The sequence below is a fragment of the Sabethes cyaneus genome, chromosome 2 (assembly GCF_943734655.1).
Source record: "Sabethes cyaneus chromosome 2, idSabCyanKW18_F2, whole genome shotgun sequence".
Classification (NCBI taxonomy): Eukaryota; Metazoa; Arthropoda; class Insecta; order Diptera; family Culicidae; genus Sabethes; species Sabethes cyaneus.
In genome coordinates this window covers 3,403,495-3,420,158 of record NC_071354.1, presented here as the reverse complement: position 1 = coordinate 3,420,158, position 16,664 = coordinate 3,403,495, and the positions used below count along the sequence as shown (strand labels likewise).

Sequence of the window (16,664 nt, the reverse complement as noted above, 5' to 3'; positions counted from 1 at the left end):
TACATTAGGCAACACAACTCCTTTGACATTATGCATAATCAACCACAAATATCTGGAGCAGGTTTTGCTAAATCGGTGAAATTTACACGTGACTGAGCGGACTACTTCGATCCATTGAACCCGGTGGTGGTAGATATCGAATTACCGATAGTCTAGAAGACGTCGTGGAAAAAAATATTTCAAGCAGACACAATGAAACAAGACCAATTCGAATTTGAATCAAGCTTGTCAAATCGCCAATCTGCCGCATCGTCATGCCAGCCACAGGGCTCGGGAGGGAAGTTGTAAAAGTACCATAACCGGTGTGTGGTGACGCCCTTTCCCGGGTGCATAGATTAGCCCAGCACTGCTGCCTGTCCGACTGAAGCCATGTGGCTTCAGTTTGACTTTGGAGCTCGTACAGTAATGTTGTGTTTACAGTAGAGTGACCACACTCTTCTCATCATCCCGTGGTGGTAGTTTAGTTTGGAGCTTGCTGGGGAGAATGCTAGTTTGAGACCAATACAACCGTGTATCGTGTAGGGTTGGTATCCAAACGGCGACGAGTGGGGTAATGTTGGGTGGCGTTGGATGTAGTGGGGCAACACTCGAAATAATGATAACAAGCTGCGCGTGACGTTTCATAGTGTGAATGGAAACAGTGAAACTCCTGTCTGGATTGGTTTCTCGTGAGTTGTTTATTAAACAAGTGGGGATAGTTCTGTTCAAAACATCTGCGACTGCAGCTATTGTACGAGATAACATTGAAAAATACCTGGATTGAATGCTGTTGCAAAGTTCTCTAGCACCTTTCAGCAGACAATTAGAATAGTCATCGACAAAGAATTTTTAACTGCTCGAAATGTGGCTACGGATGTAGCAGCTTCCGATGAGTTATACTGTGGATAAGCAGGCGGATAAAAGGGTACACGTGTCAGCTGAGTATTAATAAGTATTGGAATTGCAAATAACCTTGCGAATGTAAGTGCATCATTTTCGGAACATTTGTCGAGATATTGTGTGAGGTGTTAATTTATTCAGTGTAAAGGTTACTTTGGGATCTGTGTAAAAATACCAAAATAATGATTAACGCTTTCGAATTGAGATGAGATGGGATTTCATTTAGCGTTTCAAAATTATTAGCATTTCGAACAGACACCTAACGTACACAAATATTTTGGAAAAAAAGAAAATAAGTGCTGAAATTGTGTGAAGTGCTTTACTTAAAAGTCACCAACTTTTGGTAACTAAAATGCTCAACATTTTTGCATGACTTAATTTCATTGTGCGTTTTCAGCCTACTAGATGCTGTTGTGAGCAAGGAAAAATAACAACATAATAACAACATAACATAGACAACATATTGTTGAATTGGTTAGGAAATGACAGATAAATCGGTCCTGGTCGACAGGAACCGGTCACAGAATGGAACAGTCGTAACACATTCATATGGTGCAACTGATGAAATAACGACGCTCGGCTCTGCTGCTGAAAGTCCCCTACCGGGTGGATCTGGGGAAGATCCTCCTCCGACAGCCGATTCACAAATGGAAAAACGTTCGACGTTAAAAATCTTCGAGAAAATTGGCTTTGGCTTGGGACACGTGTACAATGATTTGTGTGCCGGAGTATGGTTCAGTTACACGTTACTGTTTATGCAAGGTGCCCTCGGAATGCCAGCAGCAGAAGCCGGTGCTCTGGTCATGCTCGGGCAGGTCGGCGATGCTGTCGCGACGCCAATTGTGGGATTTTTAACAGATAAATATGGAACCAAAAGGCAATGGCACATAGCAGGAACCTTCATAGTATTCATCACTTTTCCCATGATATTCTCCCTGTGCCCGTGGTGTGATGTAGCCCCGCACTGGTGGGAGATTGTCTACTTTACCATTGTGATATTGCTGTTCCAGTTTGGTTGGCCAATCGTCCAAATAACACATCTTGCCATGATACCGGAACTTTCAAAGTCTCAGAAAGATCGATCGGATCTGACAGCCGTTCGTTACTCGGTCTCCATCGTTTCCAACGTTGTGGTATACATTGTGACCTGGGCAGTACTCCGAAGCCGTACGACTGCAGACAACCAGATTGGGGCCGGCGATGCGTACCGATTCCGAGTAAGTTAACATTTTTAAGGCTTTCCAAGTATTTTTTTTTCGCTACACTTCATTGCTAACCATTTTCGTCACATTTCCATTTGTTTTCGTTCCATCTCATGTTACACCGAACGCGCAGGATATTGCGCTAATATTAAGTCTAGTCGGCGTTTCTATGTCCGTTCTGTTCAACTTCTCGCTTACCTTTACCGGTTACGAGAACCGCAGGCACACAGCATTGCAGCATAACATTATCAAAAGTGCCGGCAGCCAACGAAGCCGCGACCCGGAAAGACAAACTCTTCTACATTCCGAACAGGAAATAACGGGCGCAGATGTTGCCGGACCCTCGAGTTTAGTGGCTAACGGTACCGTTGGGGCCAAAGATGAAATTGTTTTCAGAAAACCGAAGAAAAACTTCTTCAAATCTCCGTTGCTGTATCAGAATGCATTGCTGTAAGTTATTCACCACGATTTTACATTCCGAACGGGCCCGTTTCGATCAGAAACCATATTCCGAATCCGGATCGACGTATGTTATAGCAAACGTTTACGTTGTATTCTGATCTGAACGAAGCGAAATGTTTGATCGGATCCGGGTCCGATCGGTATGAATAGAGGCGATTATTAATCATTATTGCGATAATTTTATGCTATTAAATTTTTTTTTCAGTTACGTGTTCTCACGCTTATTCATGACTACTTCGCTAGTCTACATGCCGTTGTGGCTAGACGAACGTGCCTTTCAGCCCGATCCGATCCAGAATGCTAGTGTAGAGCATCTAGCCACTGTTCCGTTGGTGTCATTCTTAGCTTCCTTCATAGCATCGTTAGTACTGAAATATACCAACAAATATGTGGGCAACAGTTTGGTGTATTTCCTCGGCTCGGCCATTAGTTTGAGCGTGTGCACTTGGATAGCTCTTTCAGAAGGATCGGCCACCTTTAGCACCATCCAGCTAATGGCCATAGCGTCGCTTTTCGGTGCAGGCAGTTCGATTACCATGATCAGCAGTCTTTGTATTACCGCTGATATGATCGGCAAACATGCCGATCAGGGTGGATTCATCTATTCGGCCGTCACGTTTACTGATAAGCTTATCACTGGCGTGGTAGTGGTAATTATTGAATCTATGTGAGTGTTTAATCAGATTCAATTAGAACGGTAATAATATTCTATAACTATTTGCATATTTCAGGAAATGTCACGATCGTAACGATTGTCCAGATTATTACCGAAGTGTCCTAGCATACGCCTGTGGAACAGCTGCAGGACTTGGCTGTGTTACGCTGGCGACGCTGGTTTGCACTAGCGCACGTAGAAAACGATCGCGGCGTTTAAGATGATCATGGGTCATTCTCACCAAAAGTAACCTATCAGCATTAGGAATAATTTTAACAGTGATAACATACCTTTATGAACAGCATATCCCAAAATGTAAATATTTCCGAGTTTTATTCTTATAAGTTTTTAGCCAAATACAACTCAACGATTATAGACCAACTTAGCGCGATAGAGAAGATCCGAAACTGCACGTGTGAATGTTGTGCGTTCGATTCTTATCAGTGCATTTGAATGATCATCTTTACATCCGCTATTAAATTATTACGTTGATTTAGACGTATTCCGTCATCTACTTGCAGGCTTCCTAATTTACCCATTTGTTAATTTATGACGTAGGACTGCGTCTAACGAATGGTAAATATTGTGAAAGTGATCAGGTTTTGAACGCTTATAACACTTTTATTTCGTAAGCTGTACTGCCCATAAATGAAGAATTGGCTAATATGCCACGAACATGAAATTGAGAAAAATGTAATTGTATTACTTTTGTCTATCAAAGAGGTTTTACGCGGTAATGGCAACCTGTTTATTATGCATATTACCCGTCATACATGCCGGAGTCATGCCGTGAAACAGCGATACCTGTGGCCAAAAGCCTTCCGGGGCACGTTTTTAACGCAGTAGCCATTTTTTCGTTTATTAACCCAAGGAGAGTTGACAATCCAGAGAAAAATTTGGCTAACGTGCATACGTTGTCAATTATCTTATGCTGGCGGGTCTTCAAAATGGTTTTAAACTATTTAAAACAGTACGAAAGCATAAGTGAATACGATATGGATGATGAAACATTTAATCCGTGCACCCGAAGAAGTTGCCAACGAAGCGTGAGGTTCAAGTGCTTGAAATTAGAAGGTAGAAGCAGCTGCATCATACCGTCGTTAATACGAGCTGCGAATCCTGCCATGTAGGCTGTCGTGTCAATGAAAAAAATAAATAAATAACGAGATTCGATCCAAAAACATAGCGATTACTAGGCCTACGCCTGAAATCACCACACCAAATGATCCGCTTGAATATGTGATGAAAAAATGCGAAATGACAACACATCGGTTGCTGCCAAAATTGTTTCACGTCGTGTGCCTCCGGAAATGCAAGTTTTTATAACCGGCTTCTGTGGGGACGTAATTGGGGGTGTATACTATCATGTGATATTATGAACTCAATTTTGGAAAAAATGATATATTAACCAATTTCTCATTTATGGGCAGTGTACTGGTTGGTGACACAAATTTGCGTACATTTGACATTTTTTATTGCGACCAAACATGACACACCAAGAAAAAATGTCTAACGTTTCTTTCTCAGTGTGTTGTTTACACTTTGGTAAGGTACTGGACGTACTGGACTCTTCTTATATCTTCGACGGTACCTTGGACCCCCATTCGTTTGACTGTTTTTAATCTGAACACTTGTTATATTGAAACCCGCTGGTTTGCACGACGTGCAAGTTAAACAAATGTCATAATCAACATGACACATGAAGTTGTAAAACAATAAAACATGTTCAACAAGTTGATTTTTTATCAAGCATTGAGATTTTCTTCTGCAACAAATTTAGCTTTTTGCTTCTCTAAAACGTTTATCGTTCTGGACGCCTCTTATAGTTTTTTCACCGTTTTCCTTTTGTTGTCAGTTTTGTACAGCTTAAACGATGGAATGCACATTTTGAACAACTCTTTCGAATATCAAATGTCAGAGTCTAACAAAAGAAGCAGCGCAGAATGCCTATAGTTCGTCGTAATAATCGAGTTAATTTAAGTAGCAGTCAAAAGTATGAAAAATAATAAATCGCCCGCAAAATCTTTATCAACACAGATGATGTACCAGCTATTCAGCAATATTTGGGAAATCGCAACTTTTCCGATGGATCGGATGCTGGGCATATTGGTCAAGGTCCCTAAAAAGGAGACCTAACTGAACGCGGTAACTGGCGTGCTATCATGTTTTTTCCTGTGTGGACTCATCACTGCGACCAGTATAGTTGATCTATTGTGATATCACCCGGGTGTTTACTGTATGCCCTGCACTACATTTCTTTTTGCTAGAATCGCTATTGAATGGGCGATATGCTTATTAAATTTTATGCGTGCTTGTGTGTATTGTGGGGTTTACCCTTCCTTCAAAGCTTGATCTACTTTACCCATTTATTCCTCACTGTCAGTACTATCCCATATTATAGCCGTCCGAGGACTCATTCGTTCCTCTGATCAGTACACTTAACTATAGGAGGGACTTTTGCACTGTGAAGAGTGGGTAAATTTAGAACTCAGCATGAAGGAAAAGTAAATGAGGTAGGGGGGGGGGGCTGAGAATAAATAATGCTAAAGTCACTGGACATCGAATGGTATGATTCTATTAAGATTCGAATCCACGACCACTCGCTTGTCAAAGCAGACTCGGTAACCTTGCGGCTACGGAGCCCCCCGTACTATCATGTTACTCTGTTGTACTACTCTTAAAGTACTTTGTAAGATAATCCTCAGCCGGATCTAGGAAGAGAACGATGCTACTCTCCGGTGGCAGATTCCGTGCTGATCGATCGTGTATAGACAATATCAGAACGCTTTGCATTACATTTGAGCAGATTACCGTAGTCCAAGATTGCAGGACTAATGTTCATTGACTTTGAAAAAGCGTTTGATCTATTCAACCACGAAAACATCCAGGGCGCACTTAGGCGTAGAGAAGTTCTAGATAGGGCCCTATTCTGTAAGTCACGTCGAGCAACTCGGCTCGACTCAGTCACTGTCGAGTGCAAGAAGAACGGGCAGCATAGCGGCTCAATGCAGTACCAAAACAAAGCTAGCTCAAGCGTGACTTGCTAACCGTTTAGTCACTAGCTTTTTGGCGGTGGACTCAGTCGAGTTACTCGACAAAATCGGGTCGCATGTGACTTACATAATACCAAAAGTCGACTAGTCGAGCAAAGTGACACTCGACGTGACTTACAGAATAGGGCCCATAAGCAAATTATCTCTGGTAGGCTCAGTATGAGGCGTTCTAGTATAAGATGTTGCACATATTGTTGGGGTTTTGTTCGACCGTATATTATGACTGCTGTTTTTTCTCATCATTACGAATGAGATACTAGTTGCAGCTATAAACAGTGGGGCAGATTGAAGCCTTCCAATAACTTGATAGCGAGACAACGCCCAATAATGGCACCAAGACTGATCCAACCACTTGGACCAGGGATACTTGTGCATCGAACATTGAATCCGCTATTGCAGTACGCCCGCAAAACGTGGTGCGTCAGTGAGACAACGCAACAACTGCGAATAGTTATAATTCGTGCCTAATGGCTTAACAACTGGCTATCCAACGAAGAACTTCATCGTCGATGTCCGATGGCAACAGTCCGATAGCAACAGAAACTCGAAAACGTAAGTGAAACTGAAGCGAATGAGATCTGCAGAGCATCACTCGACTGGAATATGCAAGGACAATGAAAAATAGGCAAATTCAGAGGCTCATGTAAACGCAGCTTAGTTAACAACATTCGGGTTGTTGACGAAAACCGGTCCTGACGGCATGTGAAACCCATGACGGGTAACCGCCGGGAGTTTCATCATTTTGTTCTGCCGATATACCATATGCTATCGAACTTTGCTCGAGCTGACTTATCACGAGATAATTATTGTTTATGGAGAATCCACGTTCAGCAAAGCATTACCGTGAGAAACAATCAAAATTTCTTCAGAAAGCAGTTTAGATATTCCATATGAGTTTGAGAGAGTTAAAGGTGCCAGTCATCTAGAAAATTTTCTTAGGGGGTGGTTCACAAAAAAAAATCAGAGGGGTTGTGTACAAGACACGACCGCATATATAGGTGACGCAGGACTACGTAAGTCTCCTTATAATGATAGTAGCATGTATTCATGCTTGTAATCATTCGATTCTTCATGTATACATGCTATATGCAGCATATATACATGCTACATGCGTTGTATGTAACATTTATCAAAGTAGTAACATTGCATACGTTCAATTCTCAAAAGATTGTGCATTTGAAAACAATTTAACAAAATCAAGAACACAAACTATTACTTTCCTGCTACCTTACTGAAATTAAAGATTGTTTTTATTATCCATGGTTTCCCATGTTGAAAGGATTTTACCAATTCAATCCTATTTTATCAACAGCACATCTTTTCACTACACTTCTAATGAAACGGCAAGTATGCGTATTCATACAGAGCCGTATTTTAACCGAACACTACAGCTGTAGCACATTTTTCCAACACAGATATCAAATTTGCCTAGGTTTAATCGTCTCGCAGTAAAGAATTTGCGTTCTGTTGGGATAACGAACTTGTGTTATTTATTCTGGCATACTTCCCTAACACAGACATCAAATTGGACTAGGTTTAAACGCTTTCGTAAGAAATCTGTTGGCGCGAGGGGGCTTTGTCACTCTCTCTGGCGTACTTCCCAAGCAAGGACATCAAAATGGTCTAGGTTTAATCGCGGTGTTGAGAAATCTTGTTGAAATGAGGAGACTTTGTCACTTGTTTTGGCTTACTTCCCAAGCACAGATATCAAGTTGGTATAGGTTTAGATCATCGTAAAGAATCTTTCAACCAATCACGAAGCGAGAATTCTGGTAAAACATAGGTTCATTATTTTCAATTTTTCAATAGTTCAACATCAAGAATCCATATTTTTCTTTATTTGGGTCAATTCTTAGAAGATTTTCCGATCAATTGGTGTAAGAATATTGAAAATCGATCGGAAAACCGCTGAGCTATTAGCGCTCAAAACCTTTCATTTTTCGTGACGCTCGCCTTTTTCGATTTTTTGGAATGACACCCTATCTCAAAACTTGCCGTAAGACGTAGTCCTACGTCAAAAATCTGACAATAATTTTCAATCATCATAAGCTATTTTGGTTTATACTCAGGGTTCTACATTTGACAAAAAAAAAATCGAATGACAAAAAAGGAGGTTGCGCTTCCCAGTTGGCCTCGTGATACGTGGTATATTCAAATCTCGGCTGGGAGAGACGATTAGAGCCAATAGGATCGAGTCCCTACCAGGCGCAGCAAAAGTCGAGACAAGTTGACAGCTCAACCTGCATGCTTTTCAACATCGCCCTTGAGAAGATGATCCGGTAAGCTTCTTGGCTACGCAGATGACTTTGATGTTGGAAGCCGAAACTTCGCAACGTCGGAGGCCATCTGCGCTAGAGCGGAGGTTAGTAGGATTGGGCTAAAAGTAAATGCGTCGCAGACTAAATACACGACTGGTAGAGGCTCAAAGAGACGAACGTGCACTTTTCGTGGACGGTAATCGTTGACGATAGCGAGCCAGAAGCGGAGGATGGGTTTGTGTATTTGGGATCGCTGGTGGCCGCGGATAACATAAATAAGGAGATCTTGTGGCGCATTCAAGCAGGAAATCGAGTCTACTTTGCCCTTCGCAAAACGCATCCATCCACTAGCAAACGATAGCCACCGTACGATGTTGACAAAGTACATCCCTTATTAAAGTAGTTTTTATTGATTTGACGATGCTCACGGAGGACATGCCCGCGCTTGCGGACGTTATTTGACGGAACAAAAGCTAGAAGCGGAGAGCGGCGGAGGTACACTAGAATCTCTTTTTACGTCCATTCATTTTACGTGATTTGCTTTTACGCCAATTACGTCCAGAATTTGAATTAACGTCCTCTCTTTTTACGTCTAAAAATAGAATTAACACGCAAACCGCGCTAGGTTTGGTGTGCTATCACCCATACAGCCATCTGCATTCTACCTCTCCGTAAAGCTATTCTACGTGAGTCGCCCATCCGTCCGTGGACTTGGAAGGTTATCACCGTTGACAGCTCTCCCGGTTCCCGGGATGCTTTTGCCAGAAATCTACTTTTGAGAAAACTTTACTCAAGGAGTGACCCGTCCGCCTAAAAGACTTGGAGAGCTATCACTTCTTCTGTCAAAGTTTGCTCCGAGGTGGACTTAGGATGTAGGAATAAAACTGCGCAACTCTGGACAATAGTATAATTTTGGCGGAGTTGAAATCTCACTGTAACAAACGGTTACAGTAGGGAGACTCCGATGGGACGGCCACGTCGCAAGGATGCCGGACGACTGTACAGTGAAATCCTTTCTCTTCAAGAACCCACCGGCATCAGAAATAGAGAGGCCCTACGTACTAGATGGCTCGACCAGGGGTGACATTGCGATTCTCGTTTCGAGTGATTTTGGTTCGTTTCGACCACGTTAAACAAATGGGCGAAACGAACCAAAATCACTCGTAACGAGAATCGCAATCACCCCAGGTTGAAGCCGACTTGCGTGTATCGAGACGCGCAACGAATTGGCGACAAGTAGCCCAGGACCGAGTATAATGGAGAGGAATGCTTGATACGGCAAGAGCCTCTACGGCTCTCGGCTGCTAAAGCAAGCAAAGTAAGCCCGACAATTTCCGAATTGCACAATTGAAGGGCCAGTTGCTATGATCCTATAGAGCTTTCCAGTTATGTGTGTATTGGTGCTTGAAAATGAGGCAAACAACAACAGTGAACAAAAGATATGCATTCCTTTGTCACCAAGCTACAGAATCAATTTCATCTTCCGTTGGCTTAAATACCAGCAAATTTTCAAAATATGTGCTTGAATTTGGAACAGGATGGAATTTTTTTTTATTATTTACGACCCTTTAAATAGATTTATTCATTCAGGTCCGTAATAAGGATGGAAAATCAGACGTAGAAACACAACTAGTAATCGCTGTTTTTCGGTATGTCCCTCCAGCATCAGCTGTTCCCCAAAATGAGGTAAACATCATGTATATACACGCGTATTTCGTGTTCGCTAGTGTGGGTGCATGCTTGAGCTGTCAGAAAGCTCTATTGGCTCTAACAACCTCTCCCAGTCGAGATTCGAACATACGACGACTGGCTTATTAGACCAGCGTCATACCTCGAAGCCAACTGGGAGGCAACATCCGAATAAGGTAACGAATATATTTTAAGCAGAACGTTATATAATCTGAACTAGACCCGAACATTTGATTTTACCATAAAGTTCACAAAATACACACTCAGTTCACAAAATACACAAAACCGCTTAAAAAATTTCGTAAATTTTAAAATTCGTGTAAAAATGCGTGAATTTTGAAATTTACGTAAAAATATCGTGTAAATTCTGCTATTCGGGTCAAACAGCGTAAGTTTTGAATTTCGCGTGAAAAAAAAACTCGCAAAATCCAAAATTCGCATTAAAAAACCACCTAAAATCCAAAAATAAACGTAAAAATTGACGTAAAAAAATAGATCATTTCCGCGTTATTTCCGAAAATCGTATAAAAAACCGCGTTAAGTCTGAAAGTCACGTAATAAACCGAGTTAATTCCGAAATAAGCGTAAAAACAGTCGCGTATTATAAAACAAACCATGCAAAAAGTAACTTTAGTGTATACGATTCACTCTGTTCGAAAATATATTTGTAACCATAGCATAAAACATACAGCTGGACATACAGACACCATTTGATCAATGGTATGTAAAGTTTTCTGTTTACACGGGCACACAAAACACACATTATTGTGATCGGTTTTGTTGTGAATGTAGTGGTTCAACAGGGTGTCTTGAGAGTAGCAAATGTAGCAAAACACTACACCCTGGTTCGCATGAATGGTATGAAGGCATTTTTTTGCCAACAATAGTGATGTATAGTATAGTATGTATCTTATCAATTGTGACTAAGAGTGACTTTGCAGTTTTGCCTAACTGGCCGTGATTTGCAGTTATTTTCGGTGATCTATAACCATTCAGCCGACTACCAGCCGTAGCCTCGTTACGTTCGACGAATAGCAGAAAAAGAATTTTGTTGACTGAACTCATACCTACGATGCAGGTTTATATCAATGAGCATAAGTGAAGTGAGATGTGTACATTCGAAACCTACATACTCTGACAGGTAGCAGCAGTTTGGGCACGGACAGTATGTGTTGTGCTTCGACCGTCTCGAGCAGTAAAAACAGTGACATTGCTTTGCTCCTAATGTCAGTAAATATCCGCAATCGTCCGACCACTTGAACTTGCCATTGAATTGTTACAACCAGTTTTGTTATTCCGTAGGCTGCGGTGATTTCGTGCGTGTGGCGTTATCCTGTATTTGGTGCTCCCTGCTGCATTTTCTAATAGCTAGACCTAGAGTTAATTAGTGGTTGTCTAGTTCAGCTAATTACAGCTCAAGTTACGTAAACAATGAACGCTGCACTAGCGATCGTAATGGTCTTCGTGGGATGCTGCAGCAATGTGGTGTTCCTGGAGCTATTGGTCAAGTAAGTGGAAATTGGGTTACACCTGTCAAATAAGCAAGGACTATGACATCGTATAAGCAGGCTATGCGGTATAAAACTAATGAATGAAAGTAAGGGTTTATGCTTAATTCCATCGTGACATTTGCTTTTTGTCAATCAAATCTAATTTCAAAATTGATTAATCACTGAGTAACTTGTGTGTGAAAAAGTATAAAGCTGAATGATACAGCACACTGGCTCGTGCTTGAATTTTGGGTCTTGAGTTTAGAAGCATAACATTGTATTAAAATAGATACCTTCCCACTTTTCGTCTAGGATCGACCCCGGATCGGGCAATCTGATAACCTTCCTGCAGTTCCTGTTCATCTCGCTCGAAGGTTTCCTGTTCACGTCAAAATGCGGTACGGTGAAGCCACGGATAGGTCTGAAAGACTACACCATTCTGGTGATAATGTTCTTCGTGTCCAGCGTGTGCAATAACTATGCGTTCGATTTCAACATCCCGATGCCACTGCATATGATCTTTCGGGCAGGATCACTGATAGCCAATATGATTATGGGAATTATCATACTCCGGAAGCGCTACGTATTGTCCAAGTATCTGTCCGTCGGGATGATTACGATGGGAATCGTTATTTGTACGATTGTATCCGGCTCGGATGTCAAAAGCACTCAGGTTACTGAGACGGCTGAAGAAGATCCAATGACGGTATTTTTCTGGTGGACACTTGGAATTTCTCTGCTTACCCTGGCGTTGTTCGTGTCAGCTAGGATGGGACTGTACCAGGAGGTGCTTTACAAACGCTACGGAAAACACCCAAAGGAAGCCTTATTCTACACGCATCTGCTACCGCTACCTTTTTTCCTACTACTTACTGGTAATATCTGGGAACATATCAAGCTGGCCAATGCTAGCCCGCTTTACGACGTACCGGTGCTCAATATCGCAATCCCAATCACCTGGTTGTACCTGCTGGGTAATGTTCTGACACAGTATGTGTGTATCAGTTCGGTGTACGTGCTGACGACGGAATGCTCCTCGCTGACAGTGACCCTCGTAGTCACGCTGAGAAAGTTTGTCTCGTTGCTGTTCTCGATTGTCTATTTCAGCAATCCCTTCACTATCTACCACTGGATTGGAACGATTCTAGTATTCACCGGTACGATTATTTTCACCGAAGTGATCGATAAGGTTCGGTTAGCAATGGGCACCCAACCGGCACCGGTTTCGGAAAAGAAGACAAAATAAACCTCCGAATGGTTTGTGGAAAGTTACTAATTAATTTACTATTTATTAAAATGCAGGTCGTTGCTGGTTTGCTCAAAAGTTGCAATGGTTATTAATTCAGGAGTTAAGAACGAATAGATTTTTAAATTGTAATGAGGCTCAAAGGATAGTTTTTCACAGATTTTTTTACTCGTATTTTCTGTTTAGGCGCCAGCCTTTTGAAATTAGCTTAGATATCGAATTAAAATTTTAAATCTTTGACAATGTTAATAGTAATTTGAAAGGCTAAATGCAAGCTTTTTTGAATTCGATAAACGTTTTCAATAAAAACAACTTTTGTACAAAATGTGCAATCTGCTATGCAACATCAGTCTGTTATTTCCCAACGTTAGCCGGCGGTCATCAACGTCATCAATCAACGTTTTCTTTTTCTTGCTAGACATTAACGAGCTCACTTTTTGATTCTGGTAGGTACCAAGCACAAAAACAATTTACGCAGATACGTATTTCGGTTGTGAGAAAGTGCAGTAAATAGCGGATGAAAGTTATCGGGAATGGCCGAAATACGCATCTGGGTAATTTGGTTGTTTGTTCGGGAACAGATTTGCTATGCGAGGACATTCTATATAAAATCTATTTAAATTTTATTTGACTCGATAAATTGTGAAAGTGTATGTCATCCGCAGGTGCTTATTTCAAATTTTTTAGTATAAACACTGAGATTTTGAAAACAGCCTATGAACCACAGTGCACTATTTTTATTTGCCACATTTTTCTTTATCGAAATCTTCATAACGGTAGAATGGTTGCTTCAAAGCTTTACAAGATCCAAATTTATTTTTTGCTTCTATAGCCTCAGTTTTGAATTACTGGTTAATTTTATGATTTGTCAAGCACTTACCTCAACTCGACATAACAGTTTCCGTGCCAGTGTCCGAGAAATTTATTGGACACATGTATTTTATTGAGGTGTGATTATTGGACCGTGCAATCGTCGTGTTTTATGATTACTTCGTTGAGCAACGAACACTACGGAATCGTTAACAGGCGCAGTGCAACCCGAATGCTTTCATCCAAAGGTACCTATTTTCTACAAAAAAATTATGTTGTCCTTTAAAAATCATAAATGTAATGCCTTGACAAATTCTGTAAATGCTTTTTAAGCCTTTGGCTACTAAATAGTTGCTTCCGATCGATCGGTCAATCTTGATTCTGATCTTCATCCGTTTTCATATCTAGCAGATTTCCAGATCTAGATTTCGATGTTATTTTGCATAATTATGCAGCGATTCATAGGCGCCAAATTTTTAAGCGTATTTTTTGTCATGTTTCGTTGAAAATAGTCGCGACTGCTTATATACTTCATTCACTCAATTGTTACAACCTATTACACTACGTCTACAAGTATGCTTATAACCGTATGTTTCAAACTGCATTCTGTTCGGGTGGTTCTAAAGAAACATTATATTATTTAATATTTGTAATTATTGTTGTTTTATTCAGGATATTTACCGTATACAAGATTGAAATTGCCGAAGCCCGAAGCAAAGCACCTAAAAAGAGTAACGACGTTACGTCGAGTCGTCGTCATCGACTCGACGACATAACATTCAGAGATGCCAGATTTCTCCGAAAATTTCGACTACTACTCGAATACAAAACTACTTGAAATTCGAACCAAAAGGTGGACGTCTTGGAAATACAGTAGGGTACATGTTGCTGCTTCGTTGTAATTGCCTATTCTCGTCCTACCCAACACAAATTATTAAAAATATCAACATTTTTGTGACACACGATGCAAAACTAGTTATTCCCTAATATTTTAGTTTGTTGTCTATCATATGCGATCAATCAAAGTGAGCTAAGTTCTATTTAAATGCTTTTTATCATTAGAGAAGTCCTACCAGCCAAATTTCCTACTTTTTTTTTCGTGTGACGAAGAAGAAAATGACGACTAATCGTTTTAATTTCCGTCATTCCGAAAACTTGCCTGACCTGCAGAAATTTTGCAGAATAACATTTGTCATGCCGTCCTACACAAATACATGCGCGTTAGCTTCGTAAACATTGTTGTGATTTTTAGTTCGGACGATGAAAAATTTTTATGGACGGATTTTAAAACGGTACAGCGAATTTAAGAAATAAAGTCAGTTGCGTGATTTCAATAATATGCTTTTCAGTGATTTCAAAGTTCACGGATCGGAAGGGTTTTATTCAAATCAGCACAACAACTTTTGGCGTATTCATTAGATCCATCCAATAAAATGATGAAAATTAGAATGGCTTCACTTACTACGACGGGAAATAGAAATAAACCTATCACCCCGCTAATTCATGCCCGATTGTCGAATTTTGACTTGACAGTCGGACAGTCAAACTAATGTCGGTGTGAGTAAACCACTCCGGAAATCTTTGAAAATATTTGTCGTAAATACGCAGTAAATTTGTTTTTCACTCATTAATGCTCGATAAAATAATACGAGAAGCTTCATTCAAACGATCAACAGAATCAGAAACCGGACCGTACCAATTATGTGCAACGACAAATGTAGTAGCTAAGTAGTTAAATAAAAATTAGAAATGCTGTTCAATGGTGAACAAGATGAAGCTGTCAACAACTAAGAACACGATAAAAAGAAGGTTGAAAGTGTCAAAAATGCGTCAGAATAAAAAAGCGACAAAAAATGCCAAAGACTTCAAAAATCGACAAACAGACAAATGCGTTGAAATGATGGCAAAAAGACTATGAACAGTCAATAGGAATACGGCAGAGCGATGACAAAAAGACGACGCATACGAAAAGAAGTCGAAAGAGAGATGAGAAAAGAACGGCGAAATGTTATCGAAAAGACAACAATAGAAGGACGAAAAACGATGAAGAGGTGGCGAAAAAACGATAAAAAACGCCAAAAATGACAATATGAAGCAACGAAATCGCTATAAATAGATGTAGAAAAGGTGACAAAGAGACGAGAAACAAAAACAATGAAAACGCTTCAAAAATGCGACAAAACACGCAAAAAAGATAATGAAAAGATGGCGAATATACGAACGACTTACTTACTTACTTAATCAGCTCCAGGCCGTGGTTTCCTCTGCTGTACGAAGAAGTCGTCTCCATTCTACTCGGTCCATGGCCGCAATTCGCCAGCCACGTAGTCTACGTAGGGTCCGCAGGTCGCCTTCCACTTGATCGATCCATCTTGCTCGCTGCGCGCCCCGCCGTCTCGTTCCAGTCGGATCGTTATTGAGAACTTTTTTAACCGGGCAGTCGTCCGACATCCTCACGACATGCCCAGCCCATCGCAGGCGACCGATTTTTGCAGTGGCAGCGATGGGTGGTTCTCTAAGCAGCTGATGCAATTCATGGTTCATTCGCCTCCTCCACGTTCCGTCTTCCATCTGCACTCCGCCGTAGATGGTGCGCAACACCTTCCGTTCGAAAACACTAAGGGCGCGTTGGTCCTCCACGAGCATAGTCCATGTCTCATGGCCGTAAAGGACTACCGGTCTAATCAGCGTCTTGTAGATTGTTAACTTCGTGCGGTGGCGAATTTTGTTCGATCGCAGCGTCCTACGGAGTCCAAAGTAGGCACGATTTCCTGCCATAATGCGTCTTTGTATTTCTCTGCTGGTGTCGTTGTCTGCGGTAACCAGTGAGCCCAGATACACGAACTCTTCTACCACCTCGATTTCATCACCGTCTAAATGAATCCGGGGAGGGAGGTCAGCATTCACTTCTTTAGAACCT

The 16,664-nt window shown here is 41.2% G+C and overlaps 2 protein-coding genes across 5 annotated transcripts; both read left to right on the top strand.

Moving 5' to 3' along the window:
- Positions 1-212: 212 nt before the first annotated feature.
- LOC128733874 (major facilitator superfamily domain-containing protein 12-like) lies at positions 213-3,573 on the top strand. 3 transcript variants are annotated; one of them, XM_053827719.1, is made up of 5 exons: positions 213-523; positions 1,277-2,096; positions 2,215-2,531; positions 2,749-3,210; positions 3,275-3,573. In XM_053827719.1, exons 2-5 carry the CDS (start codon positions 1,362-1,364, stop codon positions 3,420-3,422), a joined length of 1,662 nt encoding a protein of 553 aa, XP_053683694.1. In that variant the 5' UTR covers positions 213-523; positions 1,277-1,361; the 3' UTR covers positions 3,423-3,573. The 3 variants fall into 3 exon arrangements, with proteins under 3 accessions (XP_053683694.1, XP_053683692.1, XP_053683691.1); XM_053827717.1 differs by having other exon boundaries at positions 213-960; XM_053827716.1 differs by having other exon boundaries at positions 213-1,222.
- Positions 3,574-11,050: 7,477 nt separating this feature from the next.
- LOC128734158 (UDP-xylose and UDP-N-acetylglucosamine transporter) lies at positions 11,051-13,269 on the top strand. Of its 2 annotated transcripts, none has more exons than XM_053828198.1 (3): positions 11,051-11,424; positions 11,501-11,706; positions 12,001-13,269. In XM_053828198.1, exons 2-3 carry the CDS (start codon positions 11,630-11,632, stop codon positions 12,932-12,934), a joined length of 1,011 nt encoding a protein of 336 aa, XP_053684173.1. In that variant the 5' UTR covers positions 11,051-11,424; positions 11,501-11,629; the 3' UTR covers positions 12,935-13,269. The 2 variants fall into 2 exon arrangements, with proteins under 2 accessions (XP_053684173.1, XP_053684174.1); XM_053828199.1 differs by having other exon boundaries at positions 11,051-11,428.
- The last annotated feature ends 3,395 nt before the right edge of the window (positions 13,270-16,664 follow it).